The sequence below is a fragment of the Rissa tridactyla genome, chromosome 15 (assembly GCF_028500815.1).
Source record: "Rissa tridactyla isolate bRisTri1 chromosome 15, bRisTri1.patW.cur.20221130, whole genome shotgun sequence".
Classification (NCBI taxonomy): Eukaryota; Metazoa; Chordata; class Aves; order Charadriiformes; family Laridae; genus Rissa; species Rissa tridactyla.
The window spans coordinates 4,905,581-4,927,175 of NC_071480.1; the positions used below are offsets into that span (position 1 = coordinate 4,905,581).

At 40.9% G+C, this 21,595-nt stretch overlaps 1 protein-coding gene across 2 annotated transcripts in view; it reads right to left on the reverse strand.

The window, feature by feature from the left end:
* Positions 1-21,309, reverse strand: part of LOC128917909 (protoheme IX farnesyltransferase, mitochondrial) — a 110,307-nt gene extending 88,998 nt beyond the window's left edge. For both annotated transcript variants that reach the window (XM_054221600.1, XM_054221599.1), the window contains exons 1-4: positions 21,188-21,309; positions 20,471-20,595; positions 18,644-18,968; positions 9,618-9,742 (exon numbers count right to left, since the gene is read on the reverse strand). In XM_054221600.1, the coding sequence (XP_054077575.1) occupies positions 9,618-9,742; positions 18,644-18,968; positions 20,471-20,595; positions 21,188-21,230 (618 nt within the window). In that variant the 5' untranslated portion in view covers positions 21,231-21,309. The remainder of the gene's footprint in view (positions 1-9,617; positions 9,743-18,643; positions 18,969-20,470; positions 20,596-21,187) is intronic.
* Positions 21,310-21,595: the final 286 nt, after the last annotated feature.

Here is a 21,595-nt window from a genome sequence, read left to right on the forward strand (position 1 = left end):
AACATTATAGGTGCTTGCTCCAGCCCTCCTTGCCTTTGCCAACTCTAGCTGATGAGCATGACGAGCGCTCTGCTAGCTCGGGCCACTCTTCCCGGCCACCACTGACAATATCGGAGCGCGTAACAAAGACAAAGCAGAGCAAAACTTTGCATTAACAGCAACGACAGTCATGCGAGACTAAAGAAAGAGGACTTTTACTCCATTTTACTGCACAGAAATCCCGTCCGATATTATGAAGACAAAGTAGAATGTGAACTCATGGCATTTACACGGTATTTTTTAACAATGGAAATTTGAAGAGAAAAACCCTAAAATAATTCAAAAGGAAAGGGATTGTTAGAATGCTCTGGGTTTGTGTTTCAATGAGCTATTCCCTAAAGAAATGGTGTTGGTAGGCTGTTGCAGGGAACCAGGAAGTAATTTTCCTTAACCCTTGTGAGTCATACTTCACCACATACTCGTTATTTTTCGTACAGCACAGTACACAAAGTACCGGATCGCCTTCTTCAAAACTGTCAGGAGTCTAACTCAAGGCAATAAACAGGATGAATATAACACTACGTAAATTACAAAAAGAAAATGACATTTCACTAATTATCTAATAAGATTAGAATTTAATACTTGCATTGCTGAAGAAATTCTCAGCAATTTGGAAACATCAAAACATGTATTTAAAGACTGACAAAAAAAATAATAATAAATCGACTAGCTATTTTCACTTTTCCTTTTCTAAACTTGGAAAGGCAATACCCCTGTGGATCAAAAGGCCAGATAAATCTTATTAAGCACTAGGTTTTCCCTTTTGTCTAGTGCTCTCACCACATTCCATCATTTCAGTCCTTTGAAATTCCTTTGTTCTGCCTGTGATCAGGGTTTCCAGGGGAAATCTGGCATTGGATCTAAAGGGAACCCCACACCACTGAAGTATTCCTGACAATTAATCATTTGGTAAATTATATCTTTCTTTTCCCCCTACCTCACTTGCCCTCAGTATTTCCAGAGAGCCTTTTAGTGCGGTGCTAACGAGAGAAAACTTCCTGCAGCATCAAAACACATCGTCTTGAGGATTCACGTACGCACAGAAGTTAGGCCGTTTCTGCAGTTATAACCCGAAAGTTCTAATCTGCCAGACTGATATTTCAGAATGACAACAGGAATTTTCTCTGTATTCCCTCTCAGACCATATCTATCATCAGAGCCTACATGGAAGAAAGGACAGTTTCAGCCGGGGAGAAAGAAAACAGAGGACCTCGCAGTGTCCTGGCGGCGGGGAGGAGGCTCCATGTCCACAGCCACATCTCCTCCATAAAATCCCCGTTGCCATCCCACCTGCTTTCTGGCGTTCGTTCAGGACACAAGCTGCTCACCAACAAGCACAACCCAGGGGAGAAAGTCTGCACCCAATATTTATACCGATTGCCCCGTTAACTAAATAACAAACAATAGGACACACTTATTTTGTGCATCTAGTGGAATCTTTATCGGATCAGGAAGCCTGATGACCCGCGAAGAAGGGCCACAACATTAAATACAATTTTTTATCCACTCTTTAGGGTTTTTAGTTGGATTTTAATTTATATGAAATGTAACATAAAAATCAAACCAAAACATTTTGATTTAAACTCCTCTAAAATCTGAAGCTTTACACTAATAAGGAACGCCACAGAGGGAGACAACGTAGTGAAAAAGGATGCTGGTTTATTTATTTGCACTTTTTTTTGTTGAACATCACACTTTGGTGACTGGGGTCTCAGTGCTCCTCCCTCTAGGGCTGTGGGAAGCCATCCACTTTCTTTTGAAGACTCTTCATGCGCAATACTCACACAATATGCATATGAGGAAAGAGAATTTCTTCCAACAATGGTACGCATTAATTTATAATATTTTTCAAAGATCCATTACTAAGTTTCAGTTGTAGGTCAAATAATTTATGCTTTGCAAAGATAATCTCTGCATTTAAAATTTATCGGGCCTTCAGCGGTTGGTTCTCATTAGTGCTCATCATTTTCACTCTCGTGAAATACGTCTTCGCAAGCTGAACCATTCCTACTCGATATCAAGGATTCCTACATGCTAACTTGATGTAACTGTTGCAATTACGAATCATCTGACGGAGCCGTAAGTTATGATCTTCAATGACCACTAATGAAGGTTGCCTAGCAGTTAAAATATCAAAGCAGCATATATCAGCACACTTTGGAGCACAAGATAGACTTCTCCAGTGTTGCGCTTCTCTTATATTTATTATGTACTGTAAATTACATACCAGGCTGCCTCCAACACTGACATTCCCGTACTCCAGAGTTAAACACCAGGTTTTAATAACCACTCCTGACAATCTTTTGATCGCCGGGGGGGGCAGATGAAAGGCCGGGCCGCCTGCTGCAGGCAATCTGCTCAGTCAAAACAGAGGGGACTTCAGAGGGAGACAGAGATGCATCAGGTGTTAATCCCAGCTGAAGATCCAGGAGTGCGGGCTGATGGACGCGCTCACCATTTCCAGCCGAAAAAAGGGGAAGCGCCTGCCAGGATGCACGCAGGAAGGACAAGGTGCTGTTAGCCAGGCATGAAATATTTTGATTTGGAAACCCAAAACCTTGGAAAGTCATTTTAGGCTCTTTCTAAATCACTTTAAACTAATCACTCAACTATCTGATTTTTCAAATACGCCGTACGGAGCAAATCTTGTCGGCATTTAAAACAAGTTCTCTCATTCAAACACGGCAGTGTACTAATCTGCTAGGGAAAGAAGCAAAAAAAAAAAAGAATAATTCTCTAAGCTTTCAAAAAGTGGACAAGACGGAACTTTGAGTAGATTACTTGGGAAAAACCTGCACCGAGTGGAGTTGGGCTGGATGATCTGACAGACGTCATCTCCTCCAACTTGGGTCTGAATTACGGCATATTAATAACATCGGCGTCGGAATAAAAACTTCCCACTACATGCCTTCAGACATTCAATAAAGCATGTATTTAGTATGAAAAGTTTAGGCATGATGAGATAACACCAAATAACCACTTGGTTCGGGGGAACATAAGAACTGTTGCTGTTGTCTCTTTGTGTTGAGTTTCCTCACTGGGAAATACAGAGAAGGGAGTCTGAGGGACTACCAGATTCCTGCTATTTTTCTTTTCCACTTCTTCAATAATCCAAGCATCCATCACTAACTACCACTTTCTGCACATTAGTTTAAACCTTGTTTTATTTTTCTCTATTGCTTCAATCCTTCTAACAGATTTCTCTATAGATTTCTCTATAGATTTCCTCAGAAACCACAGCAGCAGCTCCCTGAAAGGAACACAACTACTAACGTCACATCACTTTACAGTATTTTTCACAGCCACAGAAAGCAAACAGTTTCCTTGGGGCCTAATAGTCCAATCTGAACCATTGTTACTTCTATGACCAAAAAACCTGCATTAAACATCTCTCAGATGGGGAAACTGAGAAGCAAGTAGTATTGCAGGGCCTCTGATCAAGCTAAAACCAGAATATTTACAAAACTTGCAGAAACAAAAGAAGATACAAATTAAAAAAACTCTGTGCTCACGAGATTGGTGGGACCCAACCACATACAAACCTCCCAGGTTCCTTCTCATTCACAAAAGCTGTTTGATGGGGCAGGGGACGACAGAGGAAAGAGGGGCTGAGTTAATACTTAAAAACTATTTCATCCGCCGCATCTCATTCACATAAAATCATCATTGTTACTGCTTGACCTGAAACAAAATGTGGAGTTGATAAGGAGAAGACTCGACTCCACTCCACCATGGAAGCTGGCGGCACATCTCCTAGCCACCCTCCTCCTCCCAACGATGCAGGTGTTCACAATAACTAATTCCTCATGGGTTTGTTTTTTTCTTTTCCTCTCCTTGAAAAATGAATTACTATTTTTACAGGCCCAGCAAGCTAAAACGGTTACAGCCAATATATCTTGAGAGAGGAACAAGGTGTTGGACCTCTGACAATCAGCGCTACACATTCTTTCAGAACGTTCACTCCAAAATTAAAAAAAACGAAACCCTCAAACTTAACATTTACCTCCTCCTTTCATCCCGTTGCATGACCTTCAACACCAGGTAGCTCAGAAAACTACAACTACACAACAAACATCAACTCGTTATGATTAAACGCAGGAATACGAGCACATTAGCAGGACTCCAACTGACGACGTCGTTGCTTGGCCCGTGTGGTAGGAACAGTTTATCTGAATTGGAGCAATTTGCCCGGTTTGTTCCCTTGAGACCACGCATTGCTCATTAGCACATACTTGCAAAAACAACTGTAAAAACGTTGATTTTGCCCATCAGTGCAGCAAAGCACAGCTTCATCTACAGGCAGCGGAGGTGTGATGAGGATTTAAAAATGTTACTGTATTTGTAAGCTCCAGTTGACCTTTCTCTGGAAAATGGGGCAATAGTTGCTTGTCTAAGTAGGCTTATTATTTTTGTAGCATTTTTTAAGTCATGAGTACTGGCCAATCGAGTCATTACAGGACAGCAAAATATCATAAAAGGTGAAGACTGCAGCTATCCTTCTGGTAAGGTAGAGATAGTGAAGTGGATTAAAAACTGGATGAGAGGCTGCTCTCTTTTGACTTTACTTAGCCTGGTGCCCACCACCGCGGTACCCAGATGACCATCACTGTTTGTCCTAACAAAAAAGACCACAGACAAGGTCCCCGGGCTGGCAACTGAACTCCAATCCTGAATTTCACTCCGTTATTTTAATGCTAAAGCCACCCCTCCCACCCTTAAACAGCTACGCTTCTAAGGGATCATCGCTGTCAAGAGAGGATGACATTAAGAGCAAAACACAGCCATCAGATCAGAGCCTGAAGGGACGGGGACATTCACTGGTCTTACATTCGTTCTCTCATTCCCATTAACATATTTACTATATTTCTTCTTTTCAGCTCTCTAACTTCAGCTAAGATATTCAGTCCGGTCTGCTTCCTTTTCAAGGTGCCATCAGTCAAATCCAACCACATCATTTTATCTCTCGGTTACTAAATTCAAACCATTTTAAACATCCTGCTTTCATCTTTATAGCTCGCTCCCACTTTTTAACCGTGCTGCAGTTACAGAAGAATGTACTTGACATATAAAATGTGCATGCGATTCCTTTAACATTTTAATGCCGTGTATTGTGTTGTAAACATCTCTTCATGTTTTATCTCCTTCTCCATAAATCAGAGGCTAGTATCTTAGAAGTCTCAAAAATGACATGTTTTCTCCATAATATAAATGTAACAGTCTACTCCTTGAAACTTGAGTCAGCTTTCAAAAAAATCATCAAAACCCAGAGCTACAAAGAAGCAAAAGATTATTAACTAATTAAGCATCATTTTCTCCCACTCCATTTCTGTGACAGCATGAGTCTAGCATAGAAAAAGAAAAAGTTACAAGATTCATCCCTCACCAATCAGAAAACCAATGTTTTTGTTATTCTTTCTTGTCACTGTTATGAACGGCACTAAGGTAAAATACCTTCTTGTGTATCCGTACCAACGTACAACGCTGCAAGAGTCAGGAAAGTGGACAGTACAGAAAAGTGATATGCTAGGAGTAATTGTTTTATTCAAGATTAACATGCAGTGTTTACAAGATGAAACCCCAGAACATATTTCCATTTCCTTACCATAACTGCAATTAATAAGACTGATCTCTTCTAATGAGATTTTCCGGTGGTTTTGGCTAGCTTAGTAATGTTACAGTAAAAACGTATCTCGGTCTATTCCTTGGTAAATGCATTAAGTGATTTTTTTTTTTTTTTAATTAAAAACCACCGTAAAATATTGATTATTTTGAAAAGATAGAACACTACTAAAGAACACCTGTCCAAAATAATTTTAAGTTACTTTAATGACGGAAAAAAGAAAGTGCGCCATTAGAAAAAGAGGGGGGGTGGGGGGGGAAAGAAAGAGGAAAGCAGTTTTAGCAGGTGGGAGTGAGAAGTGGTGACATGTTGTAGTACAACAGTGAAGGGCTGAAGGATATAACGCAGTGTTGCCTGATGTGGAAGAGAAGCAGGGACCACTGGATTAACGTGCCACTAAAATGCTAGATTAGGTGCGAGGTACAACTCCGAAGGATTGCGATACGAAGGAGTGAGGCAGAGGCAGAACTGCTGGTAGAGGACAAGAGAAATAAAACACTATCTTTCCTCTGGCACCTCCCAGCAGGAGTTTATTCCCTTAGAGCCCACAGACCCAACACGCTCTACAGGAAAACCCGAGGACCCGCCGGTATTTATCCACATCCCCAGAATTCATAACATTTTCCACCAGCCTGAGGGATTCTGTTTCTATCAAACTACTGTCCAACATAAATTACTCCAAGATTCTTCTCCTGACAGCTTCTACACAAATGTTTCTACAATGACCTCGCTGTAGAGCGGGCACCACGTTTCCCCCCAACGCAAGCCCGTGCTCAAGTACTTTTTGTCTATGTTTTCCAGGATATTTTCAAACACAACTTTTTCACTGTCATTTCACACACACAAAAAAAAAAAGTCATCAGTCTTTAAAAAATAATTACCCAGTTTCACAGAATCGTCATTAAAAATACATTATTTCTACTTGCATCGCAAAGTACAGCTAGAATTTAGAATTTACGGGTTGTGAAACTTGTTTGTAAATACATGCCTTTGATTGATAAATACCCAGATTGTACTTCTATAAACAATGGAAAAATACAATGCTGCCAAGTCCCATAATTCTTTTATTATTACTTTATTGTTAAGGACAGTGAAAGTGGGGCAGGAACCTTCACTCTGTCCAATTTTTGTAACTTTCTAGCTCTTGCAGTTAGGGGAAAAAAAAGTGCTTAGAGTATGGCATACACCCATCTGAAATCAAGAGAGGAAGTGATAATTAAAGGATCATTTTAGATCAACTTCGTAAAGGAACAAAATACGACAACTTGGTCTCTGTGTGTTACTTAGCGTAGTCCTGGCTCCCTCCCCAGTAGTTAATTCAACCTAAATAGTTAATTCAACTTCATTCAATGCAGGTAAACTGGACTCAGCTCCTACCAGATTGCTAAAATGAAGTGGTCAAGAGAAGGAAAAAAACCACTCCTAATGACAGAATTTGAACCGTTAAAAGTTTGTATCAATACTTCCACAAATATTACGGAATCTCCATCACATTTTCACAGGACCAGGCTCCTCACATCCTGTCCTAAATCACGGGGAAGAATCTTAAACAATCGACACGTTACCTTCCCACGACATAGCTGAGGACTGTAAATCGCGAACACAGATTTAGCAGGGAAATGAGGGGTGGGAAAGACGAGTTGCCCTTAAAGATGTACAGATTTATAGCAAGATGGGAAGCGGAAAGACGGTTATCGTATAAAAAGGTCCTTAAGGGATAGCAAGGAGCAACAAGGGAAACATGAGTCATGAGCTGCCAGAGAAGAGGATGCGTATGGGGAGCAATGGACAGAGCGAAGTAGCAATAAAGGAAGTTCCAAGTCAAATGTGCTGCCTCCCAAAGGTCGAGAAGGATACCCAAGCTTACAGTATTTATCGAAAATTAAATTCCCAGCCAATTCGGACACTGCAGCACCGGGAAAGGGCTGCTCATCGACTGAAAGAATCCATTGACAAACACGGTCCTGGCCCACAGCTCTTTTTTTTTGCTTTGTTACCAACTCTGCTGCTTTGTTTTCCTTAATGAGAGGAGTTGCCTTGAAGGTCTATCTGCATAGGCAAGTGGCTCAACATGAGCGAGTGGGCAAACTTAAAGCATTCAGCTGAGATTCTGAAAGAGTTTTACACTCTGTGAGGCCGGAGTAAGCTTCTCCATTTAGGGGCATATTAACAGCTGTTCCTACGGTGAGACAACAGTGAGTAAACAGTGAATTTTGAGGCCAAGCACAAAGTTACTGCACTCCTAACTTTCCCTTCCCATTCCAGCAAGCCTCAAAAACGTCAGACTCCGAATTATGGTGCAGGATTTCTGGTACTCCCAAGTATCTCAACATTTTAAAAAGTGCCTTCCAAGAGTTTTTAAATACAGAGACAAAATACAACACTGAGCAATACGTAGAAGCTGAAGACAAAGAAAAACAGCTGCTTGTGCGTGAATATCATCTCTAGGATGATCTATCAAAATCTCAAGACAGACAGGTCACATGGGAGTCTCTAAACAAGAAATAATTAATTCTCCTCAGTCCAGTAGTATCCACATCAAAGGTGAAAGTAAACACGACAGTAAATATTTCAAAGGAGTGATAAGTCACAAAATGAATTTTTCATGTTAAAAAAAAGTAGTAAAGGAAAAAAGGGAGGAAAAAACCTTAGCTCTAAAATCGTATCATAACCAAGAAAGCGTCTCCTTATTTATGACAGCTTTTCTACCCAGACTTTATGTGAAAAATATGTACATGATAACCAAAGGTATACTTCAGAAAATAGCACGACTGACTTAAAATTATTTTTCAAGGCTACCTAAGTGTTTTCAAGTTAGGCAGGCTACCTAAATATTTCCAAGCAACGAAAAATCATGCAGCATCTTTCCTATTTTGCAGGGAAAACAGACGCGAAGTTAGCTGCCTGCCCCAATTTTAAGCTCAGTGAAAACAAACAGTAAAACCTGTACTTACTTCAGTCTGAGCAAGACACGTGGCTTATGGGTGCAACCTCAACAAGCACATCAGGTGCCTACAACTGAGGTGGTACAAGGTGTCAACATCAAAGAGGGCGACTCAATCAAGGTGACTCCAGGATGTAGATCACAGGGAACGTCCGTGCCCTGTGACATTCACAGGGTCCCAGCACTCACCCCCCCATCTCCCAGGTGACTGTTGGAACCCCAAAGTGCTATCAAAGGTGGCACTGCTACTGCCACTTCTTTTTCAGGCCATATTTACAATTGAAAGTTATAAATGTGGCTACTATGCTTTGTAACTCCGTTCAACACCACGAGCGTTGTTCCCCATTCACTAGTTCAGCTCTCACAAAATCAGAATTCCTTTGGGACTTAGGAAGAGCCTAACAGCAACTTTGCTTCACAGCTGAACTGCAGGAGAGCTGAGACACCAGCACCACGCTCCACAGGCACATTCACCCACGCAAAGAAGCACCCAGAACATCTGCAGCACAAAACAGCTACCACTCAATGGAGACTTTCAGTACGTTTTGTAGATGCAGGGGATTCCCTGATTCCAGCCTGAGCGTAAGCACGCAAACCCCACCAAAGTCCCACTACAGACTTTCAGAAAGGTGCTTTGAGCCATTCTTTAAGCAGGTCCGACAAGGTCATACAAGAACACAACCGAGGAACCAGGCTCGTAAGGCTGGAGCCCCGATGGCTATTCTTATACTCCAATTACACAGTCATTCCTATGTCATTTTCAGTGACCCATGCTCGGTATTATCAAGATAAACATTATTATTGGGAGGCTTAAAACCTCATCAACTCAATTCTGAATAAACACACTGTGCCTAGCAACTACACTTTAATTCGCAGACTTTAATCCTTCCATGGTGTCAGTTTTAGTGGCTCAGAGCTCAGGCGGCAGCTGAAGGCACTGCACTGCCAGCCTTGGGAGCATCTCAGAAGCCAGGACACCCCCAGTTTACGGTACGGGTGAGGAGATGGACTGACCTGATTGATGGAGTTGGCAGCACAGGAGGCCAGTCCGGTTCCGAGGGAGGCGAGCAGGAAACACGTCAGGTCAAAAGGGACCGGAGCCATGGCAAAGCCAGCAGACGCCGTGCTTACAACCAGAGCTGCAACACAAGCCAGAGTACAGGTCAAGGCATCAACGAGAAACCATCTCCTTTCTACAGACCACTAGGGTTAAGATTGCTAAACCCTGTAAGAACCTTTGGGCAGACTAACTTTTTACTACTTTTATTGATCAAAGTAGCTCCAGGAACTGCATACAATTAATACCAAAACTCTACATAAAGAGGGCAAAGATGAGGAGGAGAACTGTCACGAATGAAATGAGAAACTCAGAAGATCAGCACATCAGTAGATGAGGTGAGAATAAAACTTAGGCCTCTGTATTCTCTATTTTATGAGCTTGCCACAGGACCAAACTGCAACATGTACAGGTGATGCATTTGTTCCAGTAACTCACACATCATTGCAAAATGTAACATGGAAAAAAAAAAAAACAGTAAGAAAAATCCCAAATTGCGAGGTACGCATTATATAGCGGGAACTTAAGCAATGCAGAAAGTCAAAAAGAAACTCCGTGCACGCAGGCTACAGCTGGTGGAGTAACTTCACTGTTCAAGCATCTGCTCACACTGGTCCCATTTCACATGCACAACTTCAGGCAGAAGGTAAAAAAAAAAAATAAATAATAAATCACATCATCACATGGACCCAGCAGCTTTTAAAGGCCTCAAAATTTGAGTGGATTAATAAAAAAATCCCTGTCAGTTTTGTCATCCAAAATCCTAGCTTTAGTACAGTACTGCAAGTCACATGCGTAAAATGAAAGTTACCCAAGTCTCGATCCTAGTATTGTAATTACCCAAATAATAGGTCTTAGAAACCTTACTGTTGGCAAGAAATAATACATGAAAAATTTCTTATACTATAAAAGTCAGCACATTTACTGAATATTTTGCTCATGGCCTTGAAACTTACAATCTAAAATTAATAGTTATTAAACAGAAAGTATTTAAATAATATTTTGCATGTAATTACACGTTCCAGACCTCAGCTGGCTCAAATCAAAGAATCAAAATGTTCTTATCTTCCCAATTCCTACAGTCTCCCGCTTGCCTGAAGTTAAATGACAAATAAATAACCTTTGCTGACTGAAAATACCTGGATTATCTGCTAAGCTGCGTTACTTGAGATGAAAACCTAAATGTCACAGCAGCGACCTGCCGGCGAGGATGCACATGCAAAGTGCTAGTTTTACGAACCGTGCCTGCTTCAGAACCTTCGGATTTAATCCTAAAAAGACAGTGACGAAAACTAGCTGCTCATCAAAACTTTCCTCTAAGTATTAAAATCCATTGGCAGCTGAATGTTATTATAATAATACACATAATATTATTATATACGGGAATTATTTAGCCCCGTTATGGATTCAGAGGCTGCGAACGTGCTGCATCAGGGTCTCTGCCCGGTACCAAGCGGGGTCCCCCGGTTTCAATGCCCCAAAGCAGCGCCCAGCTCTCGCCGCCCTTCAGCTACCGCTAAAATCCAGTCGATCTGCAATGCAGCCCTATAACCCCACACAGACACGCAGCTACTCATCATTTCCGAAAGACTGGACCCCATTTGTTACACAAATACAACAGCATCTTGGTTTCAAACCCCTCGGATCCTTCTCAGTAGAGCGCACAAGAAAACAGGAACTGCATTGGTTTATAACCAATAAGAGTTAAAAAATACACCGAAAAGACGACAGTGAGAGAGTGGCGTTTGCATTTCTAAGAGTGATTACATTCATTTTTTTGCATAATAAATCACACGCTCACTTCTAGGCAAGAATTTAATTAAAACTTATCTTAGAGAGCACTTTACGCCAATTTATTATGGGAAAACAGCAACTCATTTACTGCAGAAGAAAGGTGGAGCGGATTGGCAAACAGTCAGTGTAACATTACCGTTACACTGACCTCAAAGAAATTCTAATACCGTACGGCTACAGCGCTAATTAAAGTCCCCATTGATTTCTCTAGATTAATTTCAGCCAGTCATTTCAGTGTGACTTATCGGAACTTCATTTAAAAAGTCTGAGGCCCATCCTCTCACTTATCCCATCGAATCAGGTATTTGGAGTTGTTTGGGCAGCGCTCTGGACACCAGCGCGTTCCCCGCTTGCCTCGCGGCCCAGCGATTCAAATCCAACACGTCAAGAGTAAATAAGAAAAGGTTCCCTTTGGATTGGGAAGTTTATTTTCTTTCACCGTGGAAGCGATCATTTCTTCTTCTGTTTTCCTCATGGAGGAAAAGTGTATTTAATTGAGAACACATCAAGGGAATGAGGTCATTGACTCTGTTTGTTTTTTAATCTCTGTTAGTTTAGTGCTTTAGGGGCCAAATTAACTTCACCTTATTGCATAATAGATGGAATTGATCCTTTCAAGATTTGTTGATGAGAGCTGGCATTATATATGCTCTTCAGAAAGAAGCCAGGATTTAAACTTATGATCTCAGCCTAAACCTAATTTTTGGTCTTTTAAACATCTTTAGCTTTAACAAAAAAAAAAAAAAAATCAACAAGGGACATTTGTCTCCAATTTCAACTTAAATTAAAAAGAAAAAGCTAATGGATTGGTGACAAAAAGAGTGAATTATGATGTTTCTAGCATAAAAACACATACAAAAAGTCTGTAGTGTACAGTAGTCTCTGCATTCCTCTTCGGCTTCATCGTAACGTGATCTGCCTTTATAAATCCCCGTATTTGTATTTATAGCATGCGAATCACTAAGCCATATTTTGTTTACCTCCTATTAAAAAGTAGCCAAGCCAAAATAAAAGCGTAGAAAGCCAAAGCAAACCAATTCAGCTTTAGATTGCCTTTCTGCTCCTGGACTGATGGTATATCAGTACATATGGAAGGACAAAAGCACATGCATTTCGACTTTGATTAAAGAAACACTTTCACTGTTCTACTGCAAATGTTTCCATACTCCTTAAAGGAAATCAGCATTCCCAAAGCTGATGGAGCATCTAAATTTGTTGTTGATTATAACCCGCACACTAAAGGAGGCCAAACTCCCGAAGCAAATTTAAATTTGGGACAACCATTTGAAACAACTCTTTCTATCATATCCTATAAAATTCAAGTCCCATATCACAAACAGAGCAGATGGTAAAAGATTATCACTATCAAACAATTTTAAAATGCTTTGCAAAAAAATAAACTGTAATAATACTGCATCTCATTAGTTTTCCTTGTAGCACGGAAAACAAATTGCCAGAAAGCTACTGCTATTAAGCTTTGTTTCTTTGATAGGATAATAGTTACCGTTTTAATAATCACAAAATGAGAACTACTTTGACAGGCACATGAGACATATTTATAACTGAGAATAAATGTGGACTAGTAATAATCTAAACGACATATACCGATAAATCTTTGTCAAAGTTTCTGGCTATATTAAAGCTACTATTTAAATAAATGCCATTATTCCAGAATAAAATGGAAACGTACTGGAACTCCGCTAAAGTAAATGGATTTTTATTTACTAGAGCGGCTGTTACCAGATTTTTAGCCTACGAACACAACATAGGCACCATATTTAGCCACTGTCGCTCGATTACACTGGGGTTTGGTAACAGTCAAGAGCCATTATGCAAAGCTGGATGGATATCCATCATCTTCCTTTTACAAATACGCAACAGACCAAGAGATGAAGCAGGATGTTCCCGATCACACCATAAGTCAGTAGCGAACGTCTCGGGCTTCTCATTTCCAGTTCAACACTCCCGCGCTAGAGGATCGCTAGCGCACAGACACAAATTCCTATGTAAGCAAGACAGCCAACAAATTCCAGGTGTCTTCTAGTAAATGAGACAGAGTTATTTTCTTAAAAGGGGACATATGAAAAAATGCTCTATTTTAGTCTCCAAAACTGAAAATGATCATAAATTATCATATGTCTCCACTTTGTAAATCCTAAATGTAGGTCAGTAAGTCCATGACATAGCAACCATGCACAATTTTGCAGCTGGCAGTGTCTTCTCCTAAGTTTTTGTCTAACATTGTCTAGCAGCAACACAGCGTAATTCAGACTGGAAGGGATCTCAGGCGAACATCAAGTCCAACCTCCCGCTCAAAGCAGGTCCCTTAGGGCTTTGTCATCTCCAAGGATGGAAGCATCACATCATCTCTGTGCAACTTGCTCCAAAGTTTGACTGTCCTCATGGTGAAACTTTTTTTTTTCCCCTTATGTCAAGCCAGAACCTCCCATTTCAATTTATGAAACATGTTTTCTCTGTGCCAAGATTCACATATTCTACAGAAGATTTGAAAACCAAAGCATAAGATGCTTCCAAATCTGTCTTTCAAAGACTTTTGGCAGCTGATTGGAGAATTCCACATCCTCCTTCCTGTGGAAGAAGCTACTAACGATCAGATGGCGTCAAAATGCCATCTATTTACTTTTACCTTAAAAACAAACATCAAGCAAATTTATGGGCCTCCCTAGAGAATTGATTACATCAGTCTTGTGATCTTCTGTCCACAACATGCACATTACACGTGCCAAGAACACAATAGATTTGATTCTGATCTGACTACAATAAACCCTGGAATGACTCTATTAAAAGATGATTAATGACTCCAGATTTACATAGATGTAAACAGCCTGGCCTATTATAGCTCTAAGGTATAGACCACAACAAAACCAGAGATAATTTACTCTCAACTCTTCCCACCTCATGTTAATAGGACACTAGGTTGAACTCTCCGAGCGGTAGATACAACCAAACAACGTCTCGCAGCCTCAATGAGAGAAGCACGGCAAAATATAAGCTTACTTTGAGGAGGTTTCCAGATTTCTTGGTGTTTGGCGAAATAGTAACGTACTTAAAGGGAAGCAAAGGAGGGTTTCTGTTAGAGACGCTTTTCAGCAGTAAGGGCGGTAACACACTGCCACAGGCTGCCCAGGAAAGCTGTATATTCCCTGCTTGGGTTTAGGAACAGACAAAGCAACATCAAGTTAGGAATGACAGACCTAAAGGTGATCCTGACTTGAGGGAAAATGGATTGGGTTAGAAGCGGCCCTTTTTGGTCCCTGTGATTATGCACAGATACTGCACACGCTAAACCAAAGCAAGACACCAAGTGCAGAAGTTTTTCTGGTGAGATCCGAAACAAAGTTTTCAGTAATCAGAACAGAAAAGCAATGTTCAATGGATTGACTATTAAAACGTACTTTGAAGAAAATACTACCAAAACTCTAAAACACCTTCTAAGAGTTGGAAATTAAAAGTACCTTGCAATGAGATGTCGTAAAAGAATATAAAGGTTTTGGGGGAGAGACTGTGACTTCGCATATGACATGTGGGTAAATAATAACCAGTTAATACACAATTGTGAATGAAGAAGAATCTTCAGACAAACTAATATGATTGTGAACAGAAATAAAAGTGTTAACTGTAGTACATTAAAACACAGGATAAAGGAAAGGTAGATAAATATTTAAAACACATGGGCTCTAGTATGACTTTCTAAAGAAGATCCATGTTATGGTAGGCTGGAGTCAGGACTCGGCTCTTCCAGGCAGAGCAGAGATAGAGACATGGTAAAGACATAGCCCCTTCCTCAATGAACTTGCAAGTTTGATTAAAAATTCTGCAGCTGATTAGAAATTAGCAGTTAAGTTTGCATCTGATCCATGTTGATACATCCACTTCTCAGACAGGTGCTACATCAGGTGCAATACATCAATAGCTGGTTGTCCTCACCAAAAGACCAACATGAAGACATCCTTTAACAGGAGCAACGATGAGGAAATGTTCAGAAACCACAGAGAAATATCTCACAAAAACATTCAGCATTTTTCATATCATGCCTTCATCCAACTCCCCCAAATTAAACACTGAAGTTTAATTTTCCAGTGTTTTTGCACATAGCTCATCTTAGTTTTCATCTGTGATCACTAGGGAAAACATTACTTAAATGCAAACATGAAGCTAAATTTAAGATGAGACAACCCAAAACTCTTACTGTGTTTGCATTATAAATTATTAGAATTTCCTCCTATTACCATACCCTCACATCTCTCTCTTCTATTTTCAGCTACGCATGAACTTTAGGATAAAGTTGAGAACAATGACACTTATAATTCTGAAAACTTATCAGACATGCATTAGCTTGCCAAGTGCCTAGATGGTAAGACACAGCTGTTCAGACAGCGGCCAACAGAGAACACCACAGAGAAGGGAAAGGATGGAAATTGAACCCAAAAAGGTAGGTTACACGACAAGTAATTAAAAGTTCCCTAATTGTTTTCTATGGCAAAAGAATATAAACAAAAATCTTTTCCTGTTGGGTAAGGCAAAGCTTCTAATGGCAGAGTCACAAGAGCGGCAGTTTACATGAAGCAGGAGGGTATGGTAATCGCTAAACTCATTTCCTTTCAAAGGTGAATTACAGTTCAGAATACAAACAAACATTCTCTTTACTTTAGCAGCGGGAAAAGAGGAGGGCATAAGGAAGTCCCATTTTAGCATAATGCAGAGTTTGTTTTTTTGTTATTTCATACTCTAAAAAGTATAAATAGGGAGCCTGCCAAGAAAAACACACAGGATATGAGATCTATCAGAACTTCATGGGTGAAGGGAATGGAGTTGTGTGTCATTTGTAACTTAAAAACCGACCTCAGAGAGCTTATTTTGCTTTATAAAAAAATAAAATCAAAGAACTGCGTCGCCATATTCTTTAGAGAATATATAATTTGCCTAAATGATTGCAGAAGTTGGAAAAAAGCTAGTTCCATTCCCTTGCTCCACACACTACACCCAATAAGTTTCCTGTGCATCTCTCACACTACTCTATGACCAATAAAGACCAACAAGAGAACTCCCCTCGTACAAGCCCCTCTTCACCCAATTTATTCTTTTACACTTCCTACTTCCAATAAAATCTCCACACCCCAGATCACCACCTCCGCCAAACACATAAAGATCCCAACGAGAAGAGAGGTTAAGGTTTTTTTCTCTATCTCTATACCTTCTCAACAGGTACAAAGTTTACTACGCTCACCTTGTATCAAGAAGGGCACATCTCAAAATGCAAACTCATAGAAAACAACTGACAAGCCTGAAGCACTTGAAATTCTGTAACCAATGCCCTCTACAGCTTTCAAGGAACACCTTATTTTAAAATGAGCGCGGTGCTTTCTTGCCGGTCAATATTGCCTTTTGCAGTTAAACACGAGCCTACCAGAAGCTGTTGAAGAGTTTGGCAGCAATAGGGAGGCCACACAGCAAAAGCAGCCCATAAAATTATTTTCTCTAGAAAAAGACACTCTTCCATCTTGGTGTAGTTCTTGAAACTCCCATTTTGAGGAGCACCCGTAATGCTCCAGCACCAGTAATACTCGTAGGATTAACACTGAGCTTACCCATAAGGAGCATTAGCAACCACAGTTCATCCGCTCCCTCTCCTTTTTAAGGTGGTCACTAAATCATTGCATTTTAACTTTTAATTTCTGGATCTAGTGAGATTTTTTAAATTTAATTCTACTTCAATAACTAGCCAGCTTTCAAGTTCACATAGAAGAGCCACTTAAATAAAATCACCTCACTGAAAATACACCAGAAGAGCAAATCGTTCATATAGCACTTAAGTTATCCATGGTGAGCCCAACAAAACCAAAATATTACCAAAACTGAACGGCACGGGGGATAAAGAGACAAGACCTGTATTATGCAAGAATAAAGAAGAGGCAATAGTTGAGGTTGTATGTGGACAAAGCTGTTGCAACTTTGAAGTACAATAATCCTGGTAACCACTGAATGTGCCAGTAGGAGTTTTATATACCTAAATTTGAAACTACCAAGGCTAAGAGGTAAAAGCTGCATGGTAAAGTATCAAAAGATGAGCTTTTCATCCCTCGAGTCTACTAACCCAACTCTTTACCAGCATAAAATAAACACCTGAGCTTTTTAAAAAATAATGAGGAAGATCATTTGGACATACAAACAAGATCAGCTTTGCCAAGTCCAAAAGATGAGATGTCTCATCAACACTGAGAACTATACGGCTTTTTATTAGAGAAAAATCTAAGTGACCCTTGTACACTGTATGCGGTCTGTACAATTTTTCCATGGAGAAGCAAGCAATGAAAATATATATCGCAAGACAAAAAGTTTCAAAATGGAAACTGAATTCAGGATTTTTATTACAACAAATGGTTACGGCAAACAACAGTTTTATTATCAAGAATTTATTTCACCCACTGGAGAGAGGACCACAGTAGGGGCTTAGGAAATTATATTTCTGTTCTTGGCCTCCATACAGAGAAGATGTAAGTCTACGGTCAGAACATTAGTTTCCTTAGACATTAAAGTATATATAACACTACCAATGTGTAATGAAGTAATCTACAGTTGTTAAGTATTACTGTAAGGGAAAATGTAGCTAGGCTGCAAGGCAAACTGCTGGTTTGAAGATACAATCACTGACCAGAAAAATAAATTATACCTTATTTTAGAAAATCTAATTGGTCACAAACATTTTCCTTTATAAGATACGAAATTATTCATATTATCTTTTGTTAGTACTTTTAGTACCAATTTCACAATAAGCATTACTAAAGTGAAACTTAAGTAAATAAGCCAGAACATTGGTAAACTTAAACAAGACTACTTTAAATACTACTACTTTACAATGCTTGTAAATTCACTTCCTAATCCAGTTTCACTGAATTTTTTGTACTAACGCTTGCTTATGATTCCCAAAAGCTAGCTGGCAATACGATACAAGCTCCTCCTCACTGTTTTTAAACAAATTTAATGAGAAAACCACTAAACACTTCATAAAACAATTTTTCCCTGCACACATTTGATGGAATTGACCTGGGTACTTTGCGTCAGTCAAGCGGGAATTATCACACAAAAGCCTACGCAGTACCAGTAAAATGCTGAAAAACTCTGATATCAAACAGGATGTGCAGAAGAGAAAAAATGACCAGTATAGTACCTGTAAGCTTGATTTTGGACAAGCGTGCCAAAATTCCTGGCAAATCATCCAGACGTAGCTTCATTTCTTTCCACTGTCTGTCTTCTTTGGGTTCTGCTCTTACTGGTGCAACCGAGCCTTCAGTTTCTGCAGCTGACTTCACTTCTCTCAGCTCATTTCTGCTTGATGTCTCAGACAAAGGTTGATGAACAGGTGAAATTGGTCTAATCTTGTGTATAACCTTTTTTTCTTGATCCAATTGCTGAAGCTCACGAAAAGGAGATGCAACTGAATCTGACTTGGGTTTGGCTCGTTGGCTGAGGTCTTTGTTGTATTGCGTTACATACTGAATAGAATGAGAAATGTTAAGATGAATAGTTGAGAAGATATTTCTGTACATTTCAGGTCATTAACAACATGAATTATATTATTCTTATTGGTAGCAGAATTACGTCCTATGATGACACGACTGAGTGAGCCTGAATTTCAAACACTTATTCCACATGCAGAAAAGTTTCTGAAGTTGGACAAGATATTACAGAGGCAGATTTACAGTCAATCAGTTCATCTTTAAACAATTCCAGTTTCCAAATATAAGCACTAAACGTTTTGTATCTTTAAGATACGGGGGGGGAAAAAAAATCAGAAAAATGACAGAATATACAATTTACCTCCTACGACATAAAATCGTCACCCACATTAGGCTATTACTACTTAGCCCAAACTTTATGCTAATTTACGAGGCTTAACAATTTTCAACAGGAGTTCAAATGAACATATACTGAAAGGAAAGACAGTTGTCTCCTCTCTTTTAAAACTCTTGCAGAATAAAACACAAGAGTAAGAAAAAGAGCATTTAGCTTCTCCTATGTATTTTCTTTCCCAAAATATTCAATGTATTTCAAGCAACAGACATAAAAAGACTGAGCTTTCAATTAATCATGGTTTAAAGTACAAGTTAATAATTATAAAGGGAGACATGAAACCCTGTATGAATGATGTGAATACAGATGAAATCAATAGCAAGAAAAAAGGATTTGGGAAGTGCTGGTGATCCCCAGAAGCGTGGGAGAGACCCGCAAGAGATCTCTTGCTTCACACAGGAACGGAGCTCAAAAAATACCAATAGATGTACGTGCTCCTTGTGGTCAAAGGAGTAGTTAGCTGTAAGACTTAAGTCTTATCCGTATTTCATAGATATAGCTCCTAAATACAATGAACAGGACACAACTCAGAGAGGAGCAAAATATGTCTTTTACCACCATCCTCTTACACGTGCTACAACTGTTCAAAGAAGACGACACAATTTCAGGGGTTTGAATGATAATTACAGCTCTTTTAATACCTAAAATTAACAACCGGCCATAGAATGTAACCCATTAAGTTAACGAGCTCAGGAGTTTTGATTCAAATGAATTGATTAACTCTTCAGTCAGAACACACTACCCCACGAGTATGTTCCATCTATCACTTATATGAATGCTAGCCAAAATTTGATTTGCTTATTAGCATTTTAACAAATAACTTTGAAAATAATTTCATTCCACGCTTCTCAACATGAGATGAGCACGCCACTTCAAAGGCACAGGAAGCTTCTGGTCAGGTAGAGGACACACTGCAGCCCAAGGCATTATCCTTGCCACAGCGGGTTTCCCCTAACCTCAAATGTTTTAGATCCCAAGTGTTTAACTTTGAAGCAACGCAGAAAAGGAGACGCTTAGAATTGCCTGAGCTTCGTAGATATAAAAAAATACTATTTTTATCAACGAATCTCCATTTGGACTTATCACACGGGACAAAATGAATTAAAGAATGAGAAACATGGGATAAATAAACTCCCTGACTTACCATTCGTTTGAGAAAGTTAAAGTACTGAAATGTAACCAATCTGCCATTGGCTACGCGGCACAGATGCACAAACTGGCATGGTACCTGCCGTATTCCAGTGTTCTTCAGATGCCAGACAAATAACCCTAATTAAAGAAAAAATTAGAACATTAGATTCCAGTTCCCTCTCTGCCACTGAATTTGCTTCTAATTCAGACTCCAATGTCACCAGCTGTGACACAAGACACCCCCCAAAAAGGGAACTGGGGCTGCTCAGATCAGGAGAAACACGTTTGCAGGCACCAGGAGAAAGAACTGAAAGCAGAGGATTGGCCTGATGGTTTGGGCGAGTTCTTCCACATCTCCTAGCCCCCTAGGGAGGCATTCTTCGGTTCTTCTTCTATGACTGGCTCTACATGCTATCAATAAAATTACCTCGGCAAAATGGCACAAGCAGCACTGAGAGGAAGCTGCTGACACAGGGCAGCACCAAAGTCAAATGCATGAAAAGGACACGCCTGTACGACACGACACCTATAGCTCTATAGAGGTACAGGTACGGAGGGACACTTACAGAGACGTACAACCTGTGTATATCACTATATAGAGCAACCCCAGGCATTACTCCCAGCCCGGGGGTCATCCCGGGTCGGCACCGGCCCTGCCCCCCCCACCGACCGCGGCCCCCCTCCACCCCCAGACCCCGCCGCGGCCTCGCAGCCCCGCGGGCGGCGGTACCTGCCAGCGCCCGGGGCGGGCTGCAGCGGCGGGCAGCGCTCATGGCCGCAGCGCTGCTCCCGCCGCCCTCTCCCCTCACCGCCTGGGCGCCGCCATCTTGCCCGCCATGACCTCTAAACGACGTCCGGGTCGGCGCTTCCGGTGGCGGGGCGGGCGCTGGGGGTCGCCGGGCGGGGCGGGAGCGGCCGGGCCGGGGCCGGGAATCAGAGGGAAAGCCGGGGCTGGGACGTCCCGTCCCCGCAAGCCGCAGCGCGGGGGATCGGGCCCCGTCAGGCTGCGGGGAAGGCGCCTTTGGCCCCGCCGTTCGCCGCAGGGGCCGAGCCCGCCGCCTCCCGCTCCGCGTAGGGGAGAAGCGCTTCACGGCCCCGGGCGGCTGGGTTGGGCCTGGAGAGACAGCGCGGTGGGGGA